At 38.9% G+C, this 23,269-nt stretch overlaps 1 protein-coding gene across 3 annotated transcripts in view; it reads right to left on the bottom strand.

Annotated features, from left to right (window-relative positions):
• Window positions 1-596: 596 nt before the first annotated feature.
• Window positions 597-23,269, bottom strand: part of LOC101169841 (sodium channel protein type 2 subunit alpha) — a 45,427-nt gene continuing 22,754 nt past the window's right edge. For all 3 annotated transcript variants that reach the window (XM_011484188.3, XM_004066661.4, XM_011484196.3), the window contains exons 14-27: window positions 22,925-23,163; window positions 22,666-22,839; window positions 21,474-21,830; window positions 20,404-20,925; window positions 16,282-16,417; window positions 14,170-14,324; window positions 13,897-14,070; window positions 13,594-13,716; window positions 11,481-11,756; window positions 10,898-10,951; window positions 10,505-10,642; window positions 7,141-7,245; window positions 6,782-7,052; window positions 597-6,692 (exon numbers count right to left, since the gene is read on the bottom strand). In XM_011484188.3, the coding sequence (XP_011482490.1) occupies window positions 5,503-6,692; window positions 6,782-7,052; window positions 7,141-7,245; window positions 10,505-10,642; window positions 10,898-10,951; window positions 11,481-11,756; window positions 13,594-13,716; window positions 13,897-14,070; window positions 14,170-14,324; window positions 16,282-16,417; window positions 20,404-20,925; window positions 21,474-21,830; window positions 22,666-22,839; window positions 22,925-23,163 (3,914 nt within the window). In that variant the 3' untranslated portion in view covers window positions 597-5,502. The remainder of the gene's footprint in view (window positions 6,693-6,781; window positions 7,053-7,140; window positions 7,246-10,504; window positions 10,643-10,897; window positions 10,952-11,480; window positions 11,757-13,593; window positions 13,717-13,896; window positions 14,071-14,169; window positions 14,325-16,281; window positions 16,418-20,403; window positions 20,926-21,473; window positions 21,831-22,665; window positions 22,840-22,924; window positions 23,164-23,269) is intronic.

Raw genomic sequence — 23,269 nt, 5'->3', positions numbered from 1 at the left:
GTCATTAATGGAATAAGCAAAAGCTACCATTTGAATTTTTGTGTCTTCTCTTAAGACTCCCTAAAAATCCTAAAATGTTGATTCTATTTCCCCCACAACTGTTTTTTTTTCAATTCATTTTCCACCCAGTGCCTTCGTTAGCTTTCATGTATTCTCAGATTTAAAAAAAGGACTATATATATATATATATATATATATATATGTGTGTGTGTGTGTGTGTGTGTGTGTGTGTGTGTGTGTAATGTTGTCGATGTACATCACTCACTCACCTGCGAATAAATTCAGCCTGCATGCAAAATATGCTTCCAAAAAGAACTTTTATTTTGGAAATTCTAGATTTTTGTGGGTTTTTTGTTTTCTTTCCTGCCACATCTTTGGTTATAACAAAAAAGAGAAGAAAAAAAAAAGTCACTTGTCACATTTTGCAAACCGATACATAGTGAGGCGTAACATGAGCTTGAATCACATTGATGATCCGGTTCCAACTGTAAAGCAGTCACATGTTATACCAGTAGTTACAAAAATAAGAGAAATCTCTTGCACCTTCGAGTAACAAAAAACCAAAGAAAAAAGGAAAAATAGAAAATAAAGAAACATTCACAAAAAAATATGTCCTTTATTCTTTTGGCTTGAAAATCAAATGACCAAATGAGCAGACAGTAGTCACGTCTTGCATGCAGTTCACTGAAACACTACAAGCGCAATGAGATGGCTACTGGTTGTTTCATGGTTTGTATCTACAAAAATGGGGACCGTACTTGTGTTTCCTGTGTTACAATGCAGAAAAAAGAAAGAAAAAAACACTCGTATCTACAGTAAAAATGTTATTTATTATCGGTTTAACTACAAGCAACCCGCTGAGCCCAGTTGCACTGAAACACTCGCTCACATGAGGATGGAAGGATGACATTCTCGCAGTTTTTTGTTCTAGCAAAGGGGGAAAAAGTGGTATCTTCTATTCAATTCAATAGAAAATTCAAGATTTTTCTTTTAGGAAATGATCATTAAAAAAAAACTACACATCTAAAAATGACTTAAAAGCAACCTCAGATGAACTTTAGTCTGACTGGACTATCAATTCAAGTTTGGTAGTTATGTTATAAGGCCAAGCAACATGCAGTTTATCATGCTGCAGTGAGAAAATCATTCAAAAGTGGAAAAACATTCAACACAGCTGACAATCTTAAGAGTGAAAGACACAAAAAAGATCACATTTCGATGTCTACGGGCCTCAGTTAAGATGCTAATGACAGAAAGACAAGACCTCACTAGGTCATTAAAAACAAAAAAGGTCCTTCCATTTTATAGGAATGAAAATACGTAAAATTAATTCAAAAATCAACTCGGAAAAGTCCATTCTAAAATGTTCTACCATGTTTTAACTATGGAAGATAATTTAATATGTTAGTTAGGTTTTTTTTTTTAAGTACATACATTTTTATTTGATTTTCTTTCAGTTATTTAAATAAAAATAAATAAATGAGAAAAAAAAAGATTTTAGATTAGGAAGACGTCCTACCCTACGATTTTTGTGCTTTCTGCATTATTTTCAACAGATGCCCTTATTTTGGGTGTTTAAACAGATGTCAGAAGTTACTTCCTGGGTCAAAGTTCAACTGCTGTCAAGACTCTTTCTCAGCACCTAATTGGTAAGATTATTTTAGCTTTGTAAAAGTGAAAAAACAATGCAGTTGTGTGACTTTTTGATGATTATTTTTTTGTAAAAACATAAAAAAATGTACTTATAAATAAAAGAGTTTTGGGGACGTTTTTAAAATTATGCAAAGCTACTTCCTGTTAGCTTCATGATAGCCTGGACACCTGTGGAAAAATTAGCAGTGAGAAAACTGTCCTTTCTGTCATGCCATTGGCTTGTAATACCAGTGAAATTGAAAAAAAAATTACATATATTAATAGAAATTTTGAATCATATCATTAAATTAAAATAAAGAAAATATTATTATGGACACAGTAAACTTTTTCTCACATTGTTAAGTCATTGCCTCTATGAGTTTTTTCTAAGGTAATATAATATTAAGCTTTTTCTAAAATATTTTCGCTACTTAAAAGAGTAAAACATAAATGTTTGACCAGAACAATCATTCTTACACTTAATCTGTCCTAAGTTACAGCAATTTTTTTAGCACATTTCATTGTGTTTACCCAACTTATTGATAAATTATCATATTTAAATGGAAAAAAATGATCTAAATTTCAAAATGAAGCTTAAAAAACTCTGCTGTATTAAATAGATAAATGTGAGTGTTGTTTATTTTATTTCGTTGCATTCAATTATGTTCTATGTATCGGTTCTTATGCCAATGATGCAAAACTGTACATAACATAAAATAAAAACATAAAGGACTATTTGTTTCTTTCTTTTTTTTTTATATAGCAAAAGGTATTTGTCTTGCATGAGGAAAGACAAATTTGCCTAACTGATTCAGCATATGGACAGAATAACCTGTCAAGCATGGCAGTGGAAGAGCCATGACATGGGCTTGTTACAGAGTGACGCAAACTAGTGTTGACTCTAAACTTACTATGTAACAAACTATACCATAGAAGACAATTAATGGTTAAAAACATTAAAAAAATGAAACATCAGAGCTTAGCTAAAAAAATAAAAAAAATAAAAAATAAACGCAAAAGTTCTTCCCAAGACCTAAAAAAGGGAATGGCTTTAAGTAACTGCTCTACAGGCCACTGAATCCCATACTTCTGCCATCTAGTTTTTCTTTATTTCAACTGAGTAACATTTCATGGTTTGTTCATCTGAGGTTGAACTTATCAAAACATTTTCCTGAACCCCCTATCATTGAAAGAGAATGCACTTTTCTCCCCCTTCCTTTTCCAAATGACTGCAAAGATAAAGAGCCAAACACACTCCCTCAAAAACACACACACGCTGACATGGACGACTGCCACATGTGGTTTTGACACAGCAGTGGGGATAAAAAGTGCTCTTACATCAAATGTAAGTGTGATGCATACTGTGGGCCCAAATAACTATATTATTCACAAACCAAACCACTACATTAAACCACTCGCGTCTCAATTTTAACAACATGAATGGCATACAAACATCTGTGATATTATAACTTTTTATATGTGATATATTATTTTCCAGCTTCAAAGCAGTTAGAAAGACTGACGTGTTTCTTACAAGAGCCGTGGGAGATGTGGAGGGGAGGTGGGACGAACGTCGTGTACGCCGCAATACAGCGGCCGATGACAGCAGAACCCATAGAGATATTTGCTGCTTGACTTTCCGACCAAGAGTTGGATGACAAAATCAAAATCCCTCTAAAAGAGTCTGAGGAAAATGTTGATGTAAACCTTGTTGTCCAGTAGCTTTTAAATAAACTATTTGTTTTTAACAAGATGGCCACAAGCACACCAATGTCTGACTGAAATACCTCTAAATCCAGCTTCCTGTAGTCAAGCTAACACCCGGATGATGTTGGGGTCTCAACAGGATATGACCCAACTGGACCCAAGGCACTCTTGAACGAACTCCAAACTTTTTGCAGTGTTAGAACCCATAAGTGTGAGACGATGTAGAGATTCGCAATAATAAAATGCCCTTTTTAGAAGTAAACTGTTGGAACTGGACATTAAAAAATGAGATGATTAGATTTTCCTTAACAATAATATAATCTAGTGGTTGTACACAAATGTAAACTGTACCAAAAGGTGTCTGGTTTCTTACTTTAATATAATTCAAAACCTTATGCCAATATGGGGTCAACTATCTTAAATCATATTGCTAAATTTACAGACTTCACAAAAAACGTTTTGGTACATGATCCAAATAGGATCATGAAGTTTTTTTCTTCTTATTTTTTTTCGGGTTTTACTTACTTTAATATTAGGTTGTGTAGTGCAATGTACCTTTTTCTAAACTGATGAAAAACAGTCAAAGCAATTGGTCGACTTGTAAAAATATTTTTTTTTTTGTCGATTTGAACATTCAAAATTCAAGGACCTTTCCACTAATATTGTAGTTTTGTTGTTGCAAAAACACTTTCTGGCCTGTCCTTTGCATTACTCTAAAAAATAATTGTGTGGGGCAATATCTCAGCAACGAAGCACATCTAAGCTATAGCAGCTACTACAAGAACTACAGGCTTTCATAAAAGAAAATGGTTTTTTTACAAGACCTCTGAAGATGGCCCTGGTAAACATTACTGAAATTAATTTCCTTTAGGACTAGACAATTTCTTTTTTCTGGTAAACTGTGCAGCAGCTTATGAAGGTCATAAGGATTGCAAAAGATGAATTTTCATCTCTAATAACAGCAGTCTGCCACTGAAAGACACAAGATAACACTGGATACACTAGATAAATAGTGGCATGACGTGCTTGGTGATAAGAAGCTGTCAATGTTTGCAGACTTACTTAGCGAATATTAGCATTAGCTGCAGAAGTCATCAAAGAGCTAGTTAGCTTGTACAGATTTATGTCCAAACATCATAGCTACATTTTTTAGTTACCTAAAAATAGGCTGCTGATGTTTGGATTTTTAATGTCAACTTTCTATAAACTGGAGAGTATTGTGTTTTTCCATTATCTTTAAAAGAGACACTCTTATCAGACCAGCGCTCTTTAGGTTAGCATGGACTCTAATGGAAACAAGAGTGGTTTCAACCTTGTCATCAAAATCTTGGCAAAAAGCATCTAGGAAACATTTTCCGTGATGTCGTTTCAGAACGATTTGAATTGGTCTCATTTCTCTTGCTTGCTTACATTCAGCTTTTTCTTTATTTTTAAGACAGGTGTTTTACTGAAACAGACGCATAGCAGTCCAGATAGAAGCACAATGCACTGATGAGATATCAGTGGGTGCAGATTATCTGTCGGATGCACTTATGCGGAAATGTTTCAGGATACTGCAAGAACCAGCGGGGTTCTAACACCGACCTGGCACGGTACAAGCATCTGGTGGTTTGCAGTTTCCAGCATCGATTCTGTCTGCCCTTGATGGTTGAACAACCGTGAAACAGTAAAAGCAGTAGACAAACCGTCAAATTATAAAGAATAAAATTATATTTCTCATAAAAAAGAAGGCCCGCCCCCAAAAAGGAAAAATAAAAAGATAACTTCTTTTTGTGATACAGCCATTGTTAAATTCAAGACACTGGATTTAGAGTAGCAGCAGCACTAGCTACAAACAACTTAACAGTACACTCAAGTGTGTCAGATAGTTAACAACGACCAAAAAGAAAATCACAAGCGTTTTGGAGAGAGGCTGCTCTATGTTCCACATGTTCTCTGGCAGTGTCTGCTGGATAACTTTCCTCCTTACTCCCCTTGGGAAGATTCCCACGTTTTTGTACGTCCCCATAACGGCAGCCCTGTTTCAGGCCTCCCAGGCAGAGCATTCTTCATCTCTCAACAGTCAACAGGCAAGCACATTTCTCCTATACCCACTCTAGAAGCTGTAAACAAATTTCCCTCATAGCTCGGATGTGTTTTCTTTGTCTTTTTTTAAGAAGTCTATTACTTTTTGTCTGTCAAGTCTTTTCCTTTGTTTTCTTTTTCTCTATTTTCTTTTTCATATTTGTCCTTGTCAGACTTGGTCACGCTGTTGTAGGAGGGCGGGGAAGCCGTAGAAGGCGTCATGTCTGTTTTATCAGATGTGGAGGTCTCGTTAAACTTGCTTATGACCATCACGTCTTTGTCTGGATCTCGCATGCTGTTCTTCAGCTTCTCCTTGTACATGGCAGAGGCCTTTTTCATGGCCTGGCGGATCAGGTAGTGGCGGAAGGCTCTCTGGATGATTATGGCCGACATTTCCTCTTGCTTGCGACGCAGCGTGGTGGTGATGGGTTCGTAAGACACCTTCGATGGGTTGGAAGCCATGAAGCGATCTTCCATCTGCCCTCGTAACACGTCCATCTCACCCCCTTCACCCAAAACTCTCTTGGTGAAAGCAAAAAGGATGTCGAGGCAGTGGATCCGTTCACCACTTACCATTGGCAGATCCATTGAAACCAGCTGAATCATGTTAGGCTTGGGTATCCGCAGTGGTGGGTCTAGAGCATCTGCAAAGTCAGAGAGCTTACAGTACTCCACAAACTGTGTGGCGTCTGGATCAAAGCGTTCCCACACCTCATAAAACATTTCGAAATCATCCTCACTTAGAGGCTCTGCGCTCTCCTCTGTGGCCACACTGAAGTTCTCCAGGATAACAGCAATGTACATGTTGACCACTATGAGAAAGCAAATGATGATGTAGCTGACAAAAAAAAATATGCCGACTGATGGGTTCCCACAGTTGCCTTTGTAGTTGTTGCCTGGGTGCTCCAGTTGGCTGTCACAGTCAGGTTCCCTTTTGTTCAGTATTGGAGCAAGAAGGCCATCCCAACCAGCAGAGGTGGTGATCTGAAACAAGCAGATCATACTGTTCCCGAAGGTCTCAAAATTGAACATGTCGTCGATTCCTGATTCTTTTTTCACGTATGCAAAGTTGGACATCCCAAAGATGGCATAGATGAACATGACCAGGAAAAGAAGAAGGCCTATGTTAAACAGGGCAGGAAGGGACATCATCAAGGCAAAGAGAAGCGTCCGAATGCCCTTGGCGCCTTTAATCAAGCGGAGGATCCGACCAATCCGTGCTAGTCGGATCACTCGAAACAGGGTTGGGGACACAAAGTACTTCTCGATGACTTCGGATAAAAACATACCTGAAAAATACCAAAGAAGTCACATTTAGTCATGTGATCAACTTAGCAAACCGTTTCAAGACTTAGAGGAATTTAGAAGACCCCCTTACCTACAATCGAAAGAATCACCACCACAAAATCAAAGATGTTCCAGCCAATGGTAAAGTAATAGTGCCGCAGAGAGATTATTTTGAGAACACATTCCCCAGTAAAGAGCACAATGAAAACCAGGTTGATCCAGTAGAGGATCTTGTCCATCTCCTTCGTCTGGTCATCTGTCTCAACCATCATAGTCACCATATTAAGGCAAATAAGTATCATAATCACAATGTCAAAGGCCTGTTTTGTGATGCAGTCAAACACACAGCCTTGGAATGCGTTCTGAAAGCAGGACAGAGAACAGAAACATTTAGGTTGCTCTACGCCTCAGTTGCTTATCAGTTAGACCCAGGGCAGGGTGCAGACTTACTGCTGGACGAGGAATAGGTTTTTGTGGTTTCTTGGAACCCAGCTTCTTCATAGCGTTGTAATATTTCTTCTGTTCTTCTGTCATAAAGATGTCCTGACCTCCCAAGTGAAGGAAATACAAAAAACTGGTTACAACCAATTTCATGAATTTTCATTATCTCAAAAGAAAGAATATATAGATAGATATAAGTCAAAATAAGCTGAATAACTAAATTGCATAAGATGGTTATTTGTTTGTCAAGAAAAGAATAAACATTTCTTGTCTCCTGAAAAACTGATACCATTAGGCAGTTGATGCAGCTTATTTTCTATAAATGGTTTAGTTTTTAGCCCTATTTTGCGGAGATCAACTTTGTGAACATCAAGGAGTGGTATAACAGGTGAAGAGGTTGCTTTGATCAATAATGATTCTGTTGCACATGTGTTGTGACAAATTGTTTAAGCTTTATTTACATGGGGAGGCCATGGAGTAGTGTTAGAGCAGTCGACCTCTGATCGGATGATTGCAAAATTGGTTACCGGACTGCCCTCCTATGCGTCAAAGTGTCCTTGGGCAAGACAGTGAGCCCACATTACCTCTGGTGGTTGTAGGTTGGCCCCAGTGATATGCAGCGGAGCCACCAACTGTACTATTTTTTTACTGGGATTTGTTGTTGTTGAATCTTAAATGTAAATGTGTCTTGCACCTCTCGGCCACCGTAATATCCTTAAAAAATAACAAATCAATCCTTTAAACTTTTTATTTTTTTACACAAACACCTGGTTTATAATCTTACTGCTACACATTAATACAAGTATTTGTGCATTTCCTGTATTTGTCTTTTATTTTGAAACCACCATGGTCACTTTGCTGTCTTTAATGGCCCTCACAGATTCGTACGGGAGGCACCAGTCACAGCCTCAGAGCTGTTCAGTGAGCATGTAATGTGTATCTGGAAGAAGTACTGGTGTCAACACTGAACTACCATCTGTGTGCTGCTCTGGCTGCAGGACAGCACCACAGTCATTGATACAGTTTCTAAGACAACTCAGACCAGTTGACGGAGAAACTGTATCAGTCAACTGTAATAGTGGAGGAGGGAAACAGATTTGACACCCCCTCCACTTCGTTCTTTATGTCACCCTCCCCCATCTTCTGGGCGTTCCCAGTTGTTTGCTCTTAGCGGAGTGGAGGGAGTGTTCCCAGACGACATCTGCTGCAACGCTGGTGCATGTGTGAGGCAGGCGGGGTGTTCTCTGTGACTCATGCTCCAGTAGCAATCCTGGGCAGCAACAGGCCCTCACCAAGCAGCAGCTGATCATTACTCTGTTGAGCATCTCTTTTAATCCTGGGGCTCTGGCTGAGAGGGGCACATTTTAGCTTGGTTCTGCGTTTATTTGGCTCGGCATGACAAAATCCTTGCTAAATCAGGAGATGAGCAAAGCTAACAGCAGTACAGCGTTCCGACGTGTATTTGCGTTTCACTATTTTCGTTTCACGTATTTGCATGTTACTCTCCTCCAATTCATCAAAAAAATGTAGTTCAAAATCCTTGTATAGGACTATTGTGCCCAAAGAAGTTGTTGTGGGGCTTAGTTAAACAGGGATGAATAGCACGCCGGCCCGTCAGTTTTAGGACAGTGAATTGGATTGCTGCTATGAATTGTATCAGCAACCACAAATAATAATGAGTCGAATCCTCGTTAAAATTAACCCTTGCACCCCTACTGTTCAGTTTCCACCTAGCATGTCTCTTTAAGGCAGTGTTTTTCAACCTTTTTTGAGCCACGGCACACTTTAACCTTGACAAAAATCCCGCGGCACACCAGTATCCCAAAAAAAAATAAAAAAGCAGAAACTCATAGTCTGTTTTGATCTACAGCCCCCCCCCCCCCCCCCCCGGCAATCTGACTTGCATTTTTGTGATAATTGTGGCAGAAAAAGCAGGAAGTTGCAGATGTTTTTCTAAAAGATGTAATAAAAGTTAAGTTACATACAAGCTGTATGTTTGTTGTGTTTTCAAGACGCTGTCCCTTTAAGCCAATGCATCATGGGAGATGTAGTGTGAAAACTGCGAGAAAACGGCAGAAAGACTCGCGTCTCTGAGCTTCATGGTTTTGTTCACTTGTTCCACGGTCTGATACCGGATTCTGTGGAAAGCTACACCGCTAAAGACGAGCTTTAGCTGGTGTTTTTGTCGGAACTGACTTAGTTATGAGCTAATTTGGAACAAGGAAGTGGAGACTTTAACCACTTCTGATTGGTCAGACTGATGACATGTGATTAAGCCTTCAAGAATGATTAGTGGAGTCGTGGAGACAGTAAAAGCTGCGGGACTTTTCCTACACAGTTATAGCTGCAGCTATTTCGCGTTACCGTCATTCTTATCAAAATGTCTTTAATAGAATCAAATAAACACAAAGAAAAAAGTATTTTATGATCGTTTATATTCCTAACTACTCAGTGTTTTATCAGGACCTGTTTGGATGAACAAAGAGCTGATTTCCTGGAGATGGGAAATGCTTTTAGATCAGTTAATGAGGGCAATTTTCCACGGCACACTTGACCATCTCCCACGGCACACTAGTGTGCCGCGGCACACTGGTTGAAAAACACTGCTTTAAGGTCAAACTATAGGTAAGCTCCTTTGACATTGTTTCACAAATCAAGTTTCCCAGTTGTCTAAAAAATTACCCACTCTAATAATCTATTTAAACACTATAACAAAGTGACTGTCTTGCCATTCTATTTTAGCAGTTTCTATTCCAGGGGTGCCAAAATCCAGGCCTAGAGGGCCGGCCTCCTTCTAGTTTTCTAGAAACCCTACCTAATCTGCTGTTGATTACCTGGATCAGGTGTGTTTAGTCAATAAGGAGCTTCAATGGCAGGTTGGGTGGAAAACATTTAGGACACTGGCCCTTGAGGCCTTGATTTGGACAACCCTGTTCTAGAGTAATCTGAGATTCTACCGAGCACGCATATTTTAGTGTTAGGAGACAGCCGAACATTAAAGATGGAAGGTTGCGACGATGAGTGTTAAAGTTTTTGATGCAGCTTAAACACTTTTGAGGCATGAAGGTCTCATGTTACCAAGACTCTGCCCAAGAATACCAAAATATACCATCTGTTTCCCTTTCCCACTGGTCTGAGAAAATGTGTCAGTGACTGTGGTGTTGCAAAATAAGGCACATGAATTTGAAACAATTCAACATTAACTTCCATGAAGTTATGCGTTAAACAATAATCTTGTTTTACATACATTTTTTAACAGATGTCAGATGCTTTCATCAACATTGGGGTGGGATCATGAAAAATCCTTTGAGGTAAAAAGAAGTACCTCAAAGTTAACAATATATGAGCAAAAGTGCAAATAAAAGAAACTCATCTTCTTCTTTTGCTGGTTAAAGTTGTCGATGATGACACCAATGAAGAGGTTGAGGGTAAAGAAGGAGCCAAAGATGATGAAAATGACGAAGTAGAGGTACATGTACAGGTTCACTTCATACTGAGGCTGATCCTCCAACTAGATGCAGAGAAGAATGGACAAGACACACCAGTTTACATAACTTATTAACACATAAGAACAGTCTAAGGTTAGCAGACATCTAATTCTTAATTATGACTAGTAGTAGTAGTAGTTCCTTAAGCTGTTTTGTTAATCTCTCAGTCCAATTTTCAAGAACGTTTTTTCAATGGAAATTAGTTATAAATCTTCCAACTGCTAACAAAAAATATTTTATCTTACATTGTCACAAATGACTCTGGAGAAGTGACTTACATCTCTAGAGTCAACAGCTGCATACATGATGTCCATCCATCCCTTAAATGTTGCCTGGAAGCAGAAAAAAATAATTTTGATCTTCAAGCAATTTTTAGAAAAGCCTTCTTCCTATTTTCCTTTACTGACAGTCAACTAATACAATTTTTTGTGCAAAAACAACAAAAAACTTGACCATAAATGCAATTACATTTAATTAGCACTCTCTTAATGGAGTTGCAAGATGGCAGCTTATTTGATTCTTTAAAAAAAAAAAAAAACAGACAAAGGTAGAGCATTTGTAGCAGAAAATGTTGCAACCTCCCACTTTCCAGCACCCATATCCTTTCAACTCCACTGGAAGGCATTCTGACCACATCCCAGTGGGATTGAAACATCAATGTCACTCTGTTTCTTGTCCTGGTGCACTTGTTTTTTGCTAGTTTAGTAGTTGCTTGTTTTCAGTGTCTCTTGATTGAATAATTGGCCAGAAGTTTTTATCCTTCTGTCAGATTTCAGTATTATTACAATTTAATTTGTCAATGATTCTCTAAAGCCATGGATTAATATCACATTCGTGGTACCATGTGTTACTGCAACTCACCACTTGCAACAAAGCGAGATAACCGGCTCCCACATTGTCAAAGTTGATTTTAACATTTTTCCAGCGAGCACTATCGTTGACCAGCAGCAGGCACTGTGACTTGTTGTTGACGATGTCGATGGGGAACATTTCCTCTGTAGTGGTGTTGATACAGTGGTAGTATTTTCCGGCAAACAAATTTACACCCATGATGCTGAAGATGAGCCAGAAAATGAGGCAGACCAGGAGCACGTTCATGATGGAGGGGATGGCTCCCAGTAGGGCATTCACCACCACCTGGACAGGTTCAACAAAGAGGAATTCAACAGGACTGTGCATGTCAGCATGCTTAATACCGTTACATTATTTAACTCTAAAACGTTTACATGTATTTCTAAAATCCTGATGCTTTTAGGATATCTGTTTTATCACTTCGCCCATGCCTTAATCAAGAATTATAGGAGGCCTTCATGACATACATGTCTACAGAGATCATTTAACATGACAGTTGGGAAGAAGGTGGATAGGTGAAAAGGTTCAGATTCGATAGGTAAAAAAAGCAAAACAGAAAAAAACCTTAGAGAGGCGGGATGAAGTCACAATATTTTGTTTGACTGCAAATGGAAAAAAAGACACATAAAAGAAAAAAATTACAGATCAAAGGAACAACACAAGCAACATCAGAAAACAAAGCTTGATAACATCTATAAACAGTAATGCATTGGCACAATATGAAGAAAGTCATGCAGAGAGAAAAGCAGAGTTGAATTACAAGGAGAAGATAGCATTACAGAAAGTCAACTAGCAGACCTAGATTCATTTCAAATAACTATAGGCAAATTAAACAATTCAATGCTGACTTTCATGAAGTTATGCGTTAAAGTAGGATTTTTAAAAAGTAAGCAGAGTAAGGAAGCACTGACATTTTTCTTTTTGTTTTCAATGAATTTTTCTCTCAACAGTCACACATTGTTTCCTCAGTGCAGAGGACTACCCTTAGATATAACATGTTTGTCACTGATAAGCTAACAATAAATAAAAAACTTTATCCTTATTGGAATAATTTGAAATGCACAAATAATTTAATATAAATCATCACTATGTTACAAATCATAAAAACTACAAAAAAAATTACCGGCGAGGAGCGGAACAATAAGATCCAAGAACTACAACGAGGCTATGCTGCACAGCAGATGTTTACAAAAAATGGCTTAATCCAGTGAAGCTGTGACAGAAGCTAGCTACGTTGAGGCTTTGTAAATTGCCCGGCGTAGCAAGCCCTTAAGTGACGGGGAGTTTGTAAAAAGAATGTAGGCTGAAAGTTGCTGACATTGTTTGTCTACAGCAAAAAAAAAACTTTGAAGAATTAAGTCTATCAAATGATACAATTACTAGACGAGTAGAAGATCTGGGCAGCAACCTCCGACAGCATCTGGTTAACTGCACAAATGACACTTGGTCATTAAAGTTATCAAAAACAACTTTTTCTGTTTATGCATTTTTTTCACCAAAATTGGCCCCCAGTCTAAAATCGAGTTCTTGATTTGGCCCTCCGCTAAAAAAAACTTTGAGAACCCCTAGTTTGAATAGAAGGCTGCCACTGCTTTAGCTCTTCATGTATTTAGCTTTAGGACTTAACCTATGCGTAGGGATAAGATAAAAGCCTCTAAAGAGCCACTCTAATCTATTTTAAAAGTGTTCCCAGTCATCTATAACTATGATTGTGCCACTTTTAGCCAAAATTAGTTGTGGGCGGGACCGCCCCCCTACCCCTCTGCATTGTTTGTGCCCCACCCAGCATATTTCCTTTGTCCCAAATACAATCTTTAATCAAACTGTGTTTTCTCTCTTCTCCTTATTCACAACGATGTGAATAAAGAAATACTCTTAAGACCTGCTTAATCTTCTTTACAAATGTCTTCCGTCATCAGAAAAATGCCATGACAACATGTTAAAATCACCCAAAACACAATTTTCATCGGTGTGGGTCTTTAAAACAACAATACATTTTTCTTAACTTTTTTAGCTTCGCTTAATATTTATTGTTAGTAAACAGAATATTTCCTCCTTCTTTCTTAGTTGAGGTTTTAGCCTGTCCACAGATATTTGCAGTTCACAACCCTGATGTTCTTACCCTCATGCCCTCAAACCGAGACAGGGCCCTGAGGGGCCGGAGAGCTCGTAGTGTCCGCAGAGATTTGATGGCGCTGAGCTCAGAGTAACCCAGGGCATTTGCCACAAGGCTGACCAAGGACACCTGAAAGGTATTTATATCATAGAAGGAGTGAAACAAAATCATGTATGTTTACTATTAGCCAAACAGTTTCACAAAAAGTTAAATAAATAGCAAAAAAAAAGTATATTCTCTAAAAAGTTTTTTATTCTAACAACTTTAAAACAGAAATATCAATAAGACTGTTTTTCTTTGAACACTCACATCTACAATGAGGAAGTCCAGCCAACACCAAGCATTGGTAAAGTACTTAACAAATCCATACGCCACCCACTTCAACAGCATTTCCAATATGAAGACATATGTGAAGACTTTGTCTGCATACTCCAGCACTGTTTTTATGGTTCGTCTTTGCTCAATATAGACATCCTCAAATGCCTGCAAAGGATGCAAAAACAAAACAAGTAAAAAAATTCAACAATTTGCTAGAGAAATTGTCAAAAACAGCACACAGTAAGGTCTCTAGCACCTACTTACCAGAGCTCCACTACTAAGCAGAATCATGAAGATAATGAAAGATTCGAACCAGTTGTGCTCCACTATGATGAAGCAGGTTTTCCTGAGTGTCCACCAGCTCTTAAAATTGTTTGCTTCCTCATCGATCTGGCAGCACTGAAATCGGCTTACACAGCCTGTACACATGAACAAAACAGGAATGAGCAACGCCCCCCTTAAAATGAAGAAACATAACTCTGAGACAAATTTATTATTTCTTGACACATTTTTGCAGTCACCTATTTTTCTACTGAAAACAAGTCTTGGACACTAATGCCACGTTCACACCAGCCTCAGCAATGTGTGTTCAAGCAAAGTCTATGTAAATGTGCATAAATGCGTGTTTTGGGCTTAGGGGTTCAAAACTCTTGCGTTCATGCAATGCTACGCAGTATTTTAGGTTCATTTTCAGGCTCTATATACAGAAAACGCAGCCATTGATTGTATGTTGAAAATTAAACCAGTTGAACTCTGACTAATCAGGGACTTGACTTTGATATGGGTTGTGTCGTTTGTGTCTGGCCGAAATTGAATAACACCAAGTATTTCATATATCAGAATAGAGCTGTTAAAGAAAAAGACTGGAGCAAGATTCGCAAGATTTGCACTGCTTCAACATTTCACACCAAGCCTATTCCAACTGTGAATAGATCTGCTAGTATTGACTAGCGACAGTCTAGTTTGAACACAGTATGCTAAAAGCGCATTTAAGAACCAGCGTTCAGCGCGTTCTTGAATGGGCATCAGTTGCCTGGTACCTTGAGTGGTAAGGTGAAAGGCTACCATCCAGGAATCCAGGGTTTGATTCCCAGAGGGGAATGAACAATGGCAACAATCAATGCAATTAACATCATTCCTTGGGCAACCCTTAACGCAACTGCCTACTAGCATGAATGTGCATGAATGATCTCGGTCATGGTCAGAGGGGCCGCAGTCGCGAACTGGCAGCAACTGTCTGCTGTCAGTCTGCCACAGTCTGTTGTGGGTACAACAGTAGCTTACCGTCACCAAGTATAAGTAAGGAGTGAAAGAATAATTTACACTGTAAGCACTTTGAGCAGCTGGAAAAGCACAGATAAATCCAATGCATTATTATTATTTTGAAATGACACTGCATCTCTCTTTGACCATCTATTTATGTACCACACGTGTCAAAGCTGAGAGGCGCATCTGGCCCGTCGAATAATTATATCTGGTCTGCCAGATCATTTTAAATTATTAATATAAATGGCCTGGCAATATCTCGCAGTAGTGTTTTACTTTAGTAAGGAGGATGAGATATTTATTCCATGTTGTGATTATTATGAACTGAACTGAGAACAGCTTAAGATGGATTTTTGACAATGTTGTCAACTCCTTAGTGAGAAAAGTATCAGCTCACACAAAATTGGTCATTGGTGCCATCACTTAATTGGCATATTATTTGGATTAAGTTTTTTGCGGAATATAGTATACCATTATATAAGACACATTAAAATAAGTAAGAACCTTTTAACAATATTTAGTTCTACAGAAAAAAATGGTTGATTTCCAAAAAAAACACTATCTTCTTCGTCACTCCTGCCAAGAATAATCCATTTCAGTTGCACACTATGACTTTGGTGTAAGGTGTATGTCCCCATAATTTGGAAATGTAGCTGGCCGCAAAGGTGAAAAAAACCATATGGGTGTCAAGTTAAGTACAGAACCATCTGATGAAGGATTTGAATCCATGATTCATGTGATGTGTAGATCACAGTTCGCCCACTGCAGCTGCTGGGGCAGTTGACTGTCAGACTGACCGTTCGAGACTACTTTGGGGGGGTGTGCGAAGCCTCACAGCACTACCTTTTCCTGTTCTGCGATAACAGAAATAGCTAAGTAATATGTTCTCACATTTCTGTTTTAACACCAAAAAAGTTTCCAGTGACTCCAGAAGGAGTTTCCAGATTTGTCTTTAATTGCTATTACGATAATAAGTTTGTCCAGGGGATTCAGAACGTTGCAAAATGTAGCAAAAACAACATCTGGGAGCATCTTACTTTACATCAGGTCTTTCAAACACTTCTACCTTCATTATTCCATCTACTTTTTTCAACATCCAATAACCCTTACCTTCTGTAAAGCAGGCCTCTGGGTCCAACGACTCCTCTGGCTCCAACTCCACTGAATCAACCCCATCTCCTGGGGGTCTGATATCAACTGTGCTCCCCTCTGAAGAACTCAGAGGCTGGGGTTCCACATCAAGCTTCTGCATTTGCAAAAAGGAAGATGGAAAAAAAAACACAGTTACATGGCAATACATGATGGGACAGTGACTTGATGAAGCCAACCTTCTGAGCTGGTTATCACTGTAAGTCCCCATTCGCATGTATGCCACAACTGCAACCCTTATAGTGGGGATTTGGCAGAAAAATAGCTCACAGAGTTGGGCTCTTAAAGTCATGACATCATCACATGCAGCATCGATCAAATGTACCTACAGGCTTTGCTATTAGTGTTAACTGATGGCTCCAATCAAATTACAGAGTTTGGTTGAAATGCACTGTGGATACATTTGATGTGACCTCAGTTTGAGGAAGAGTGCATGCAGTATTCCAGTGCATCATCAATTCAAGCCTGAAATAGTTCCAAGCAGAACGTGTGCTGTGGTGTTTTCATGTTCACTGAGAAGCAAGTCCAAATTGTCATTTAATCCATTTCTAAAAATATATCTCTTTTTCCATAAACTCTTTCCCAACCTTCAAAACTTCCACCCCATTCCTTTTTTTCTCAGTGTCATGAAAACACATCATTTCCATTCCTTGAAAGCAGTGTACAAGCTCCCTCTGTTTGCGTTGAGGTATATTGATAACCACATTAGCTTACCAGCAAAAACCAGTACTGCGCACTGTTTATAAGACAGCATGTGGTCTGGCATTGTTTTGACCCATTCATACCTCAATTTGCACCCATGCACACCCAAAGAACATACAGGTCTAAAAATAGGACTTTAAAGGTACAAAGGTTGTTATTGATGTTTAGTTCATTGGTGTTTGTGTTGAATTTTTCAACTCCAACACTTTTAAAAGCCTAACATTGCCTTTTAAATAGATATTATAAAGTCATCTGCATATTGTGAGACGATTTGGTAATGGTTTGCTTGATATTTGGATTTTTTTTTTTTAGAAGGGGCACGCAAACAGGGTATTTGATTCATCCGTCTAGTGTGTGAAGCATCATTGGAACATGTCATCCTAGACAGTGCAGCAGCCCTGATTGCCGTGGGACCCAGCTAATACGGCATGGGAATGATGGAAGCATGCTGCTTACAAGTTCATCGTCTTATGGAAGCTCATTATCCTTCGAATCTTAGTCTTCTTCAACAGAGGCAGTTATATTTGACTTTTTCTGGGTCTGGGACATTAGGCCTGAATCTTAGCCTAACATTTTGTTTTTTATATGGCAACTGAGATTCTAGTGACAACTTCAGTCTCATTTGAACTGTAGATGATAGTTGCAGTGGAACAAAAGTGGATAACACAAGAATGAAAGCAAACAAAGTCATTTTTGAATAATACAGATAATACATCTGTAACGCTTCAACAGGGTCAAAGTAAAACAATTACTTGTTAATGATTTTCACTTTGCTAATTTAATACGTGTTATCTGTTTTGCAACCCTGCAAAAATCAACATTTATCCATTCATGCGTTAAAGTAATCACCTTAGATTCAATGCAAAAAAATCTTTCATCATTCCACTAGTAACACAAAAAATATGACCAAGTTTTTCATGTGCATGGGCTATGAACAAGACAAATGAATTTTGGCAAACTGTAGCAAAATTCATTCCTCCATTCCTTCTTTTGTTTTTGTATTTTCCTTCACCTCCTCGATCTTTATCTTTTTTTACTCTCAAGCTTTGGGGAATGTTTGATGTAAATCAAAACCATTCAAAAACCAAGCAATGGATTCAAAAGGAAAGACCATGTTGGATGAGTTTGTCTTTCAATGGGGGAAAAAAACAATGGTGTTGGTCATTCCTAATGGTTTGTATCTGCAATACAGCCTGATGCTTGGGGGTAAATTATGAAAGGGAAAAAAGGAATTAAGGAAAAACTATTGGGTTACAGCATTGGACTGTGGTACTGCATAGGGTAAAGGGAATGGTATAAAGCAAAGAGGGTGGACAGACCAGGCAAAAAACGAAAAATGGGCAATCCGTTGGAGGTATGAGGAAAAAATATGTTGTAATCTGTAAATGGCAAAGGCAGTCCTCATGTTTAGTGCTATGGTTCAATAAAGTGATCTTACAATTCTTACTGAAAACCTTGAGAGCGCCTGTGAAACAGCTGCAATACAAATGGGGGGGTTAAACAAAGTAAGTCACACACTACAAAGGCAACCTGACCTAAATTCACGTCACAATCGGGGAGACTAGTTAGCCTCACAGAACGACTTAACTCTTAGATTATTTTTGAAAAGAAAAATGAATAAACCCTAAAAATGGCAAACAACATACAACAAACATTTATTCTAACATTTTATGACATCAAACTACATGACAAAAGTCTTATTCACCAACCCCTGGTTTTTTAAGAGTAAAGATCAGCAGTGACGAGAGAGGAGCAGAGCATTATCCATATATAGAGAATGTGGTGTTAGGGCCAGAAATAGTCTCCTGGGTTGTTTTGAATCAGAGGGAATTGGCACCACACCCACGGTGGCAGGTTGATGTCACCATGGAATGCTCTGTTAGACTGACAACACCAAACTGCACACCAAGCATTTGCTGAGGCAGCATACAGTAATATATGCAAATGAGGGTTTGACAGTGTTTTTATTTAAAGACCCACTCCAATTTTGAGGATTTTTGGAGGATTTGAGTATTTTGTTGTTGTTGTCTCTTGATGTAGCATGGTAATACTAGCATGTGGAGTTCATTATTGTAGTTTTAAGTGCCTTTGCTTAGAATGTTGAAACATCACTAATAGTTTCCGTCTTGTGAACTAGCTAACCGTGGCTAAAGCACTACAGTGTTTCCCAGCGTATTCGCGTTTCACTATTTCCGGTTTCACGTATTGGTCCTCTGGTCAAACACAAAAACTCAGCTCAAGACTCTTGAATAAGATTTTTGCATCCGGGAGAGGAGGGGAGCGGAGACGAAGAGCACGCTGGCCTGTTGACGTTCTTGCTGGCTGCTAAGGGATTTTCCCAGCTATTATCACCAGTTCCTGAATCGCTATAACCAAAGTTTGTGCTCCTCCATGGAGAAATGACTTAGAAGTGGCCGGAAAATATTGTGATACGCCGAGAAAGATAATCGCAGAGATTACTATCCTGATCAATGAATGATGGCTGTAACAGGCCTCTACTGGAAGAAGATGCCCTCTCGCACTTAACTGATGAAGGATGAAGCATGGGCTCCTGGCTTTAAGAGACAGAGAGACACTCGTAATGTGCGTTGTAAAGTACGCTACGGTACAGTCAATTGCTTTGAACAAAAAAAAAAACTCTTTATGTTAAGATTCTCTGAATTCCTGTATCCGGCATATTTGCAGGTGTCTTTGGTCCTTAACTCCCGCAAATAGGAGGGGAATACTGTATAGCATAACAGTGAAGCTACACATCACATTATTATTTGGGAATGGATGGCCTTGATTGGGTCAAATAAGAACATGTGGGAGTTTGTAACACAAATAATTTTTTAAAACAAAAAACAGCTTAATGTTCCAAATTTGATTGTAAACTGGTATTTGAAACTCTGAAAACACACCAAGTTCCTTAAATTATCATGAATGTTACTTTAAATAGGAAGGGGGAATTTAAAACTTTCACTACAAAACCATTTTCAGTAAATCTGCTAATCTTTTATATTAAATAATGGATATTTCCGACAAGTCAACTGCTTAGGTGTACATGATCTAGCAGACTTAACAATATATACTAATGGAAACACAGAATATAAACCTGTTGGAGACAAAAGCAGATCTGAGTCACAATGCATCATGGCTTTTTTTCTCCTGCCAACAGCTTTAGAGCTGAGAAAAAGAAAAAAAAAAAGAATATTCCTTCAAAAGCACAGCGTGATTCAAGTACAAATGACTCAGCAGGAAGGTTCTTTTCAATCTGATCGACTGTCTGAAAAGGCCAATCTTTGCGAGCCTCGTTACATACACACCGATTTGTGTTGGGTGTTGATCAAAAACGCATATGAGAAGGATAACCAAGTGTACATAAATCGCAATTCATCTTACCTCTTTGCTGCCCTCCACATCAGATGAGTCGCTGCTGAAATCCTCTGTATTTAAGTTCTCAAAGTCTGACTCGCCCACTGCGATCGGCACAGTGACCGTGAGGCTTGGGTTGTGAATGAAGGACATGTAGTCACATTCCTCCACTGGGTACTTCCCAGGAGTGTCCCCACCAACACTAACCACCAGGCCTCCTCCTGGCCTCCCATTCCCTTCCATCATGTACACTCCAGTCCCGTCTTTGGTGATCTCTAGTGAGGTGTGGTTAGAAATGCAGTTGCCTTTGCCGTTGCTGTGCAGCTCATCCAGAGGTTTGCTCTCCTCCACCAAGCCCGAGCCTTTACCACCGCCACAAAAACACAGGCTCCGCAGCAACTGCCGCACCTTTTTTTTGACAAACGCAATTCCCCTCTGAATGCGGCCTACAGCGATCTGCAGGTTGTTCATCTCACTGTCCTCGTCTGTTGCAGCCAGGTTATCAGCACTGAATGAGCTCAGGAGGAGAGCCAAGAACAGGTTCAGAACCTAAGAGAACAACACATTAAGCAGGAAACTTCAGAACCTTTGGAACTTGATTTTTGTGAAAACTTGATGAATAATTCAATTCCCTTACAAAAAGAAACATCATCCCAAGTAGTTGCCATTATCTTAATAGTTCATTTTTGAGACTACAACCTATTTAATTTAGAACTAGTTACGGTGAATAACTGGTGGCTTGTTTCATCTGATAGATACACTGTCTAATTCTTTTGTCTGCTTTTGGCAGCTGCAAAATCTTTACCATCTTTTCAAACAAAGAAAACTGTATTTGGCACCTCATCTAAAAATACACAACAACATGCTGCCAAGTAAAGACTTGTAATGATGTGAAAAACGTGTAATGGCTCAACACCAAAGTGAACCTCTAGACCTAAAATTCTTGTTGCATGGAAAACATTATATAAGTCATTGCTTTTTTAGGGATAATTCCTGAGTTCTCTTGTTTTTTAGATAAGGATATCAAGCAATAGAGCCCCCTTACACATTGTTTCAGTGGATAGTTTATACATGAAGAAACAAGATTAATATCCTACCACAAGGTTTCCAATGACCATGACCATCATGAAGACGATCAGACACATCGTCTGTCCAGCCACCTCCATGCAGTCCCACATTGTCTCTATCCACTCTCCACACAGCACCCGGAACACAATGAGAAAGGAGTGGAAGAAGTCGTGCATGTGCCAGCGCGGAAGCTCGCAGTCTTGGGATATTTTGCATTTGAACTCTTTGTAGCTCTTGCCAAACAGTTGCATGCCCACCACAGCAAAGATGAACACAATTATAGCCAAGACGAGAGTCAGGTTGCCCAGAGCGCCAACAGAGTTTCCGATGATCTTGATGAGCATGTTCAGAGTGGGCCATGACTTGGCCAGCTTGAAAACCCTTAGCTGTTTAGAGAAAAACAAAACCAGGTCAAAGGGTCATTTAACCAAACCATAAAACACAAAAAGTACTATAACATGATCAATTGATTTAGTGTGAGGAAGAATTTGATGGTAATGGTCAGAGAAAACAGGTGCTTTCTCCTTTGACTCTAGAATATTTTGGTATGCATATACCTTCTTTGTCAACTCATTGTTTGAAAGTGGGTGACTTACAACAAAATTAAATTATCACCTTTGGTTTTGCCATAAATGATGATGGAAGTCTTAACCATCACCTTCCATTCTTGATGTTTGACAACAAGCAAAGAGTTACTGCTTTTTATGTATGTCCTTACAAAAAACGTAGTTCAACATTTTTTGGGGGTTCCCAAAAGCATTTTTCCAAACCAAAAGATTGTGTCTCATTGATCTATGAAAGCTCTTGAAAATCGGTTGTCTCCAAAATCTCAAAAAGATCAACTACGTTTGTAATTTACATTTGTGAATTGCTACTGAGTTGCTGGAATTTGAGTATCCATCTATCTATCATCTACTGCTTATCCGGTGGTTTGGGTTGGGGGGACAATAGTCTTAATAGTAATACCTGGACCTCTTGTGTGGTCCAGCTATTGCTAGTAATACTAGTGTATTTGACTAAAAAAAACAATCTGTCTGTTTTACTAAAAAAAAGCCATGTTTACCCAGTTAAATGTCAACATGGTGATAACATTTCTATTGCTTACCTTCATGTCATATGTACAGAGAAAACTACCATGATAAAATTACTGAAGTGCTTGTATTTTGAGTAGTCGTTGCTAAAGATGAGAAAAATTACGAGCTTTTTAAGGTAGATATTTACCAATCGAAAGGACCTGAGCACTGACAGGCCTTCTACATTTGCCAAGCCCAATTCCATAAGACTGAGGCTGACAATAATGCCATCGAAGATGTTCCAGCCCTGCTGGAAGTAGTAGTAAGGATCCAGAGCAATAATTTTGAGGCACATCTCTGCTGTGAAGATGCCAGTGAACACCTGTGGAAGAGGAAGAGCACAACTGTAGCCAAAAATACTGTAAGAGCTGCATTCTAATGTTTAGCAGGGCACTGTGAGCACTTGCCAGGTTTCCGACTGACAGCACATTGTCAAACTCATTGGTCATGGGGTAATGCTCCATCGCCATGAACAGGGTGTTGAGGACAATGCAAATTGTGATGGTCAGATCCACAAATGGGTCCATGACCACCGTGCTGACCACCTCCTTGATCTTTAACCATGCAGGACAGCAATCCCAGATCAGACACTTGTTTGCAAATCTATACCAGCAAGGTGGGCATTTCTGTCTCGACTCCTCCAGCTCTGAAAGAGAAGATACAGCTCCTTTAAATCCAGTTTTACAATCCCAGTACTCCTTTTTATAATGGCTTTATGAAACTTTAAAAGGTTAAAAGCATAACAATAATAA

Source organism: Oryzias latipes, chromosome 2 (genome assembly GCF_002234675.1).
Source record: "Oryzias latipes chromosome 2, ASM223467v1".
Taxonomy (NCBI): domain Eukaryota; kingdom Metazoa; phylum Chordata; class Actinopteri; order Beloniformes; family Adrianichthyidae; genus Oryzias; species Oryzias latipes.
Note: the sequence above shows the minus strand (reverse complement) of the source record. Positions and strands in the feature narration are given on the sequence as shown.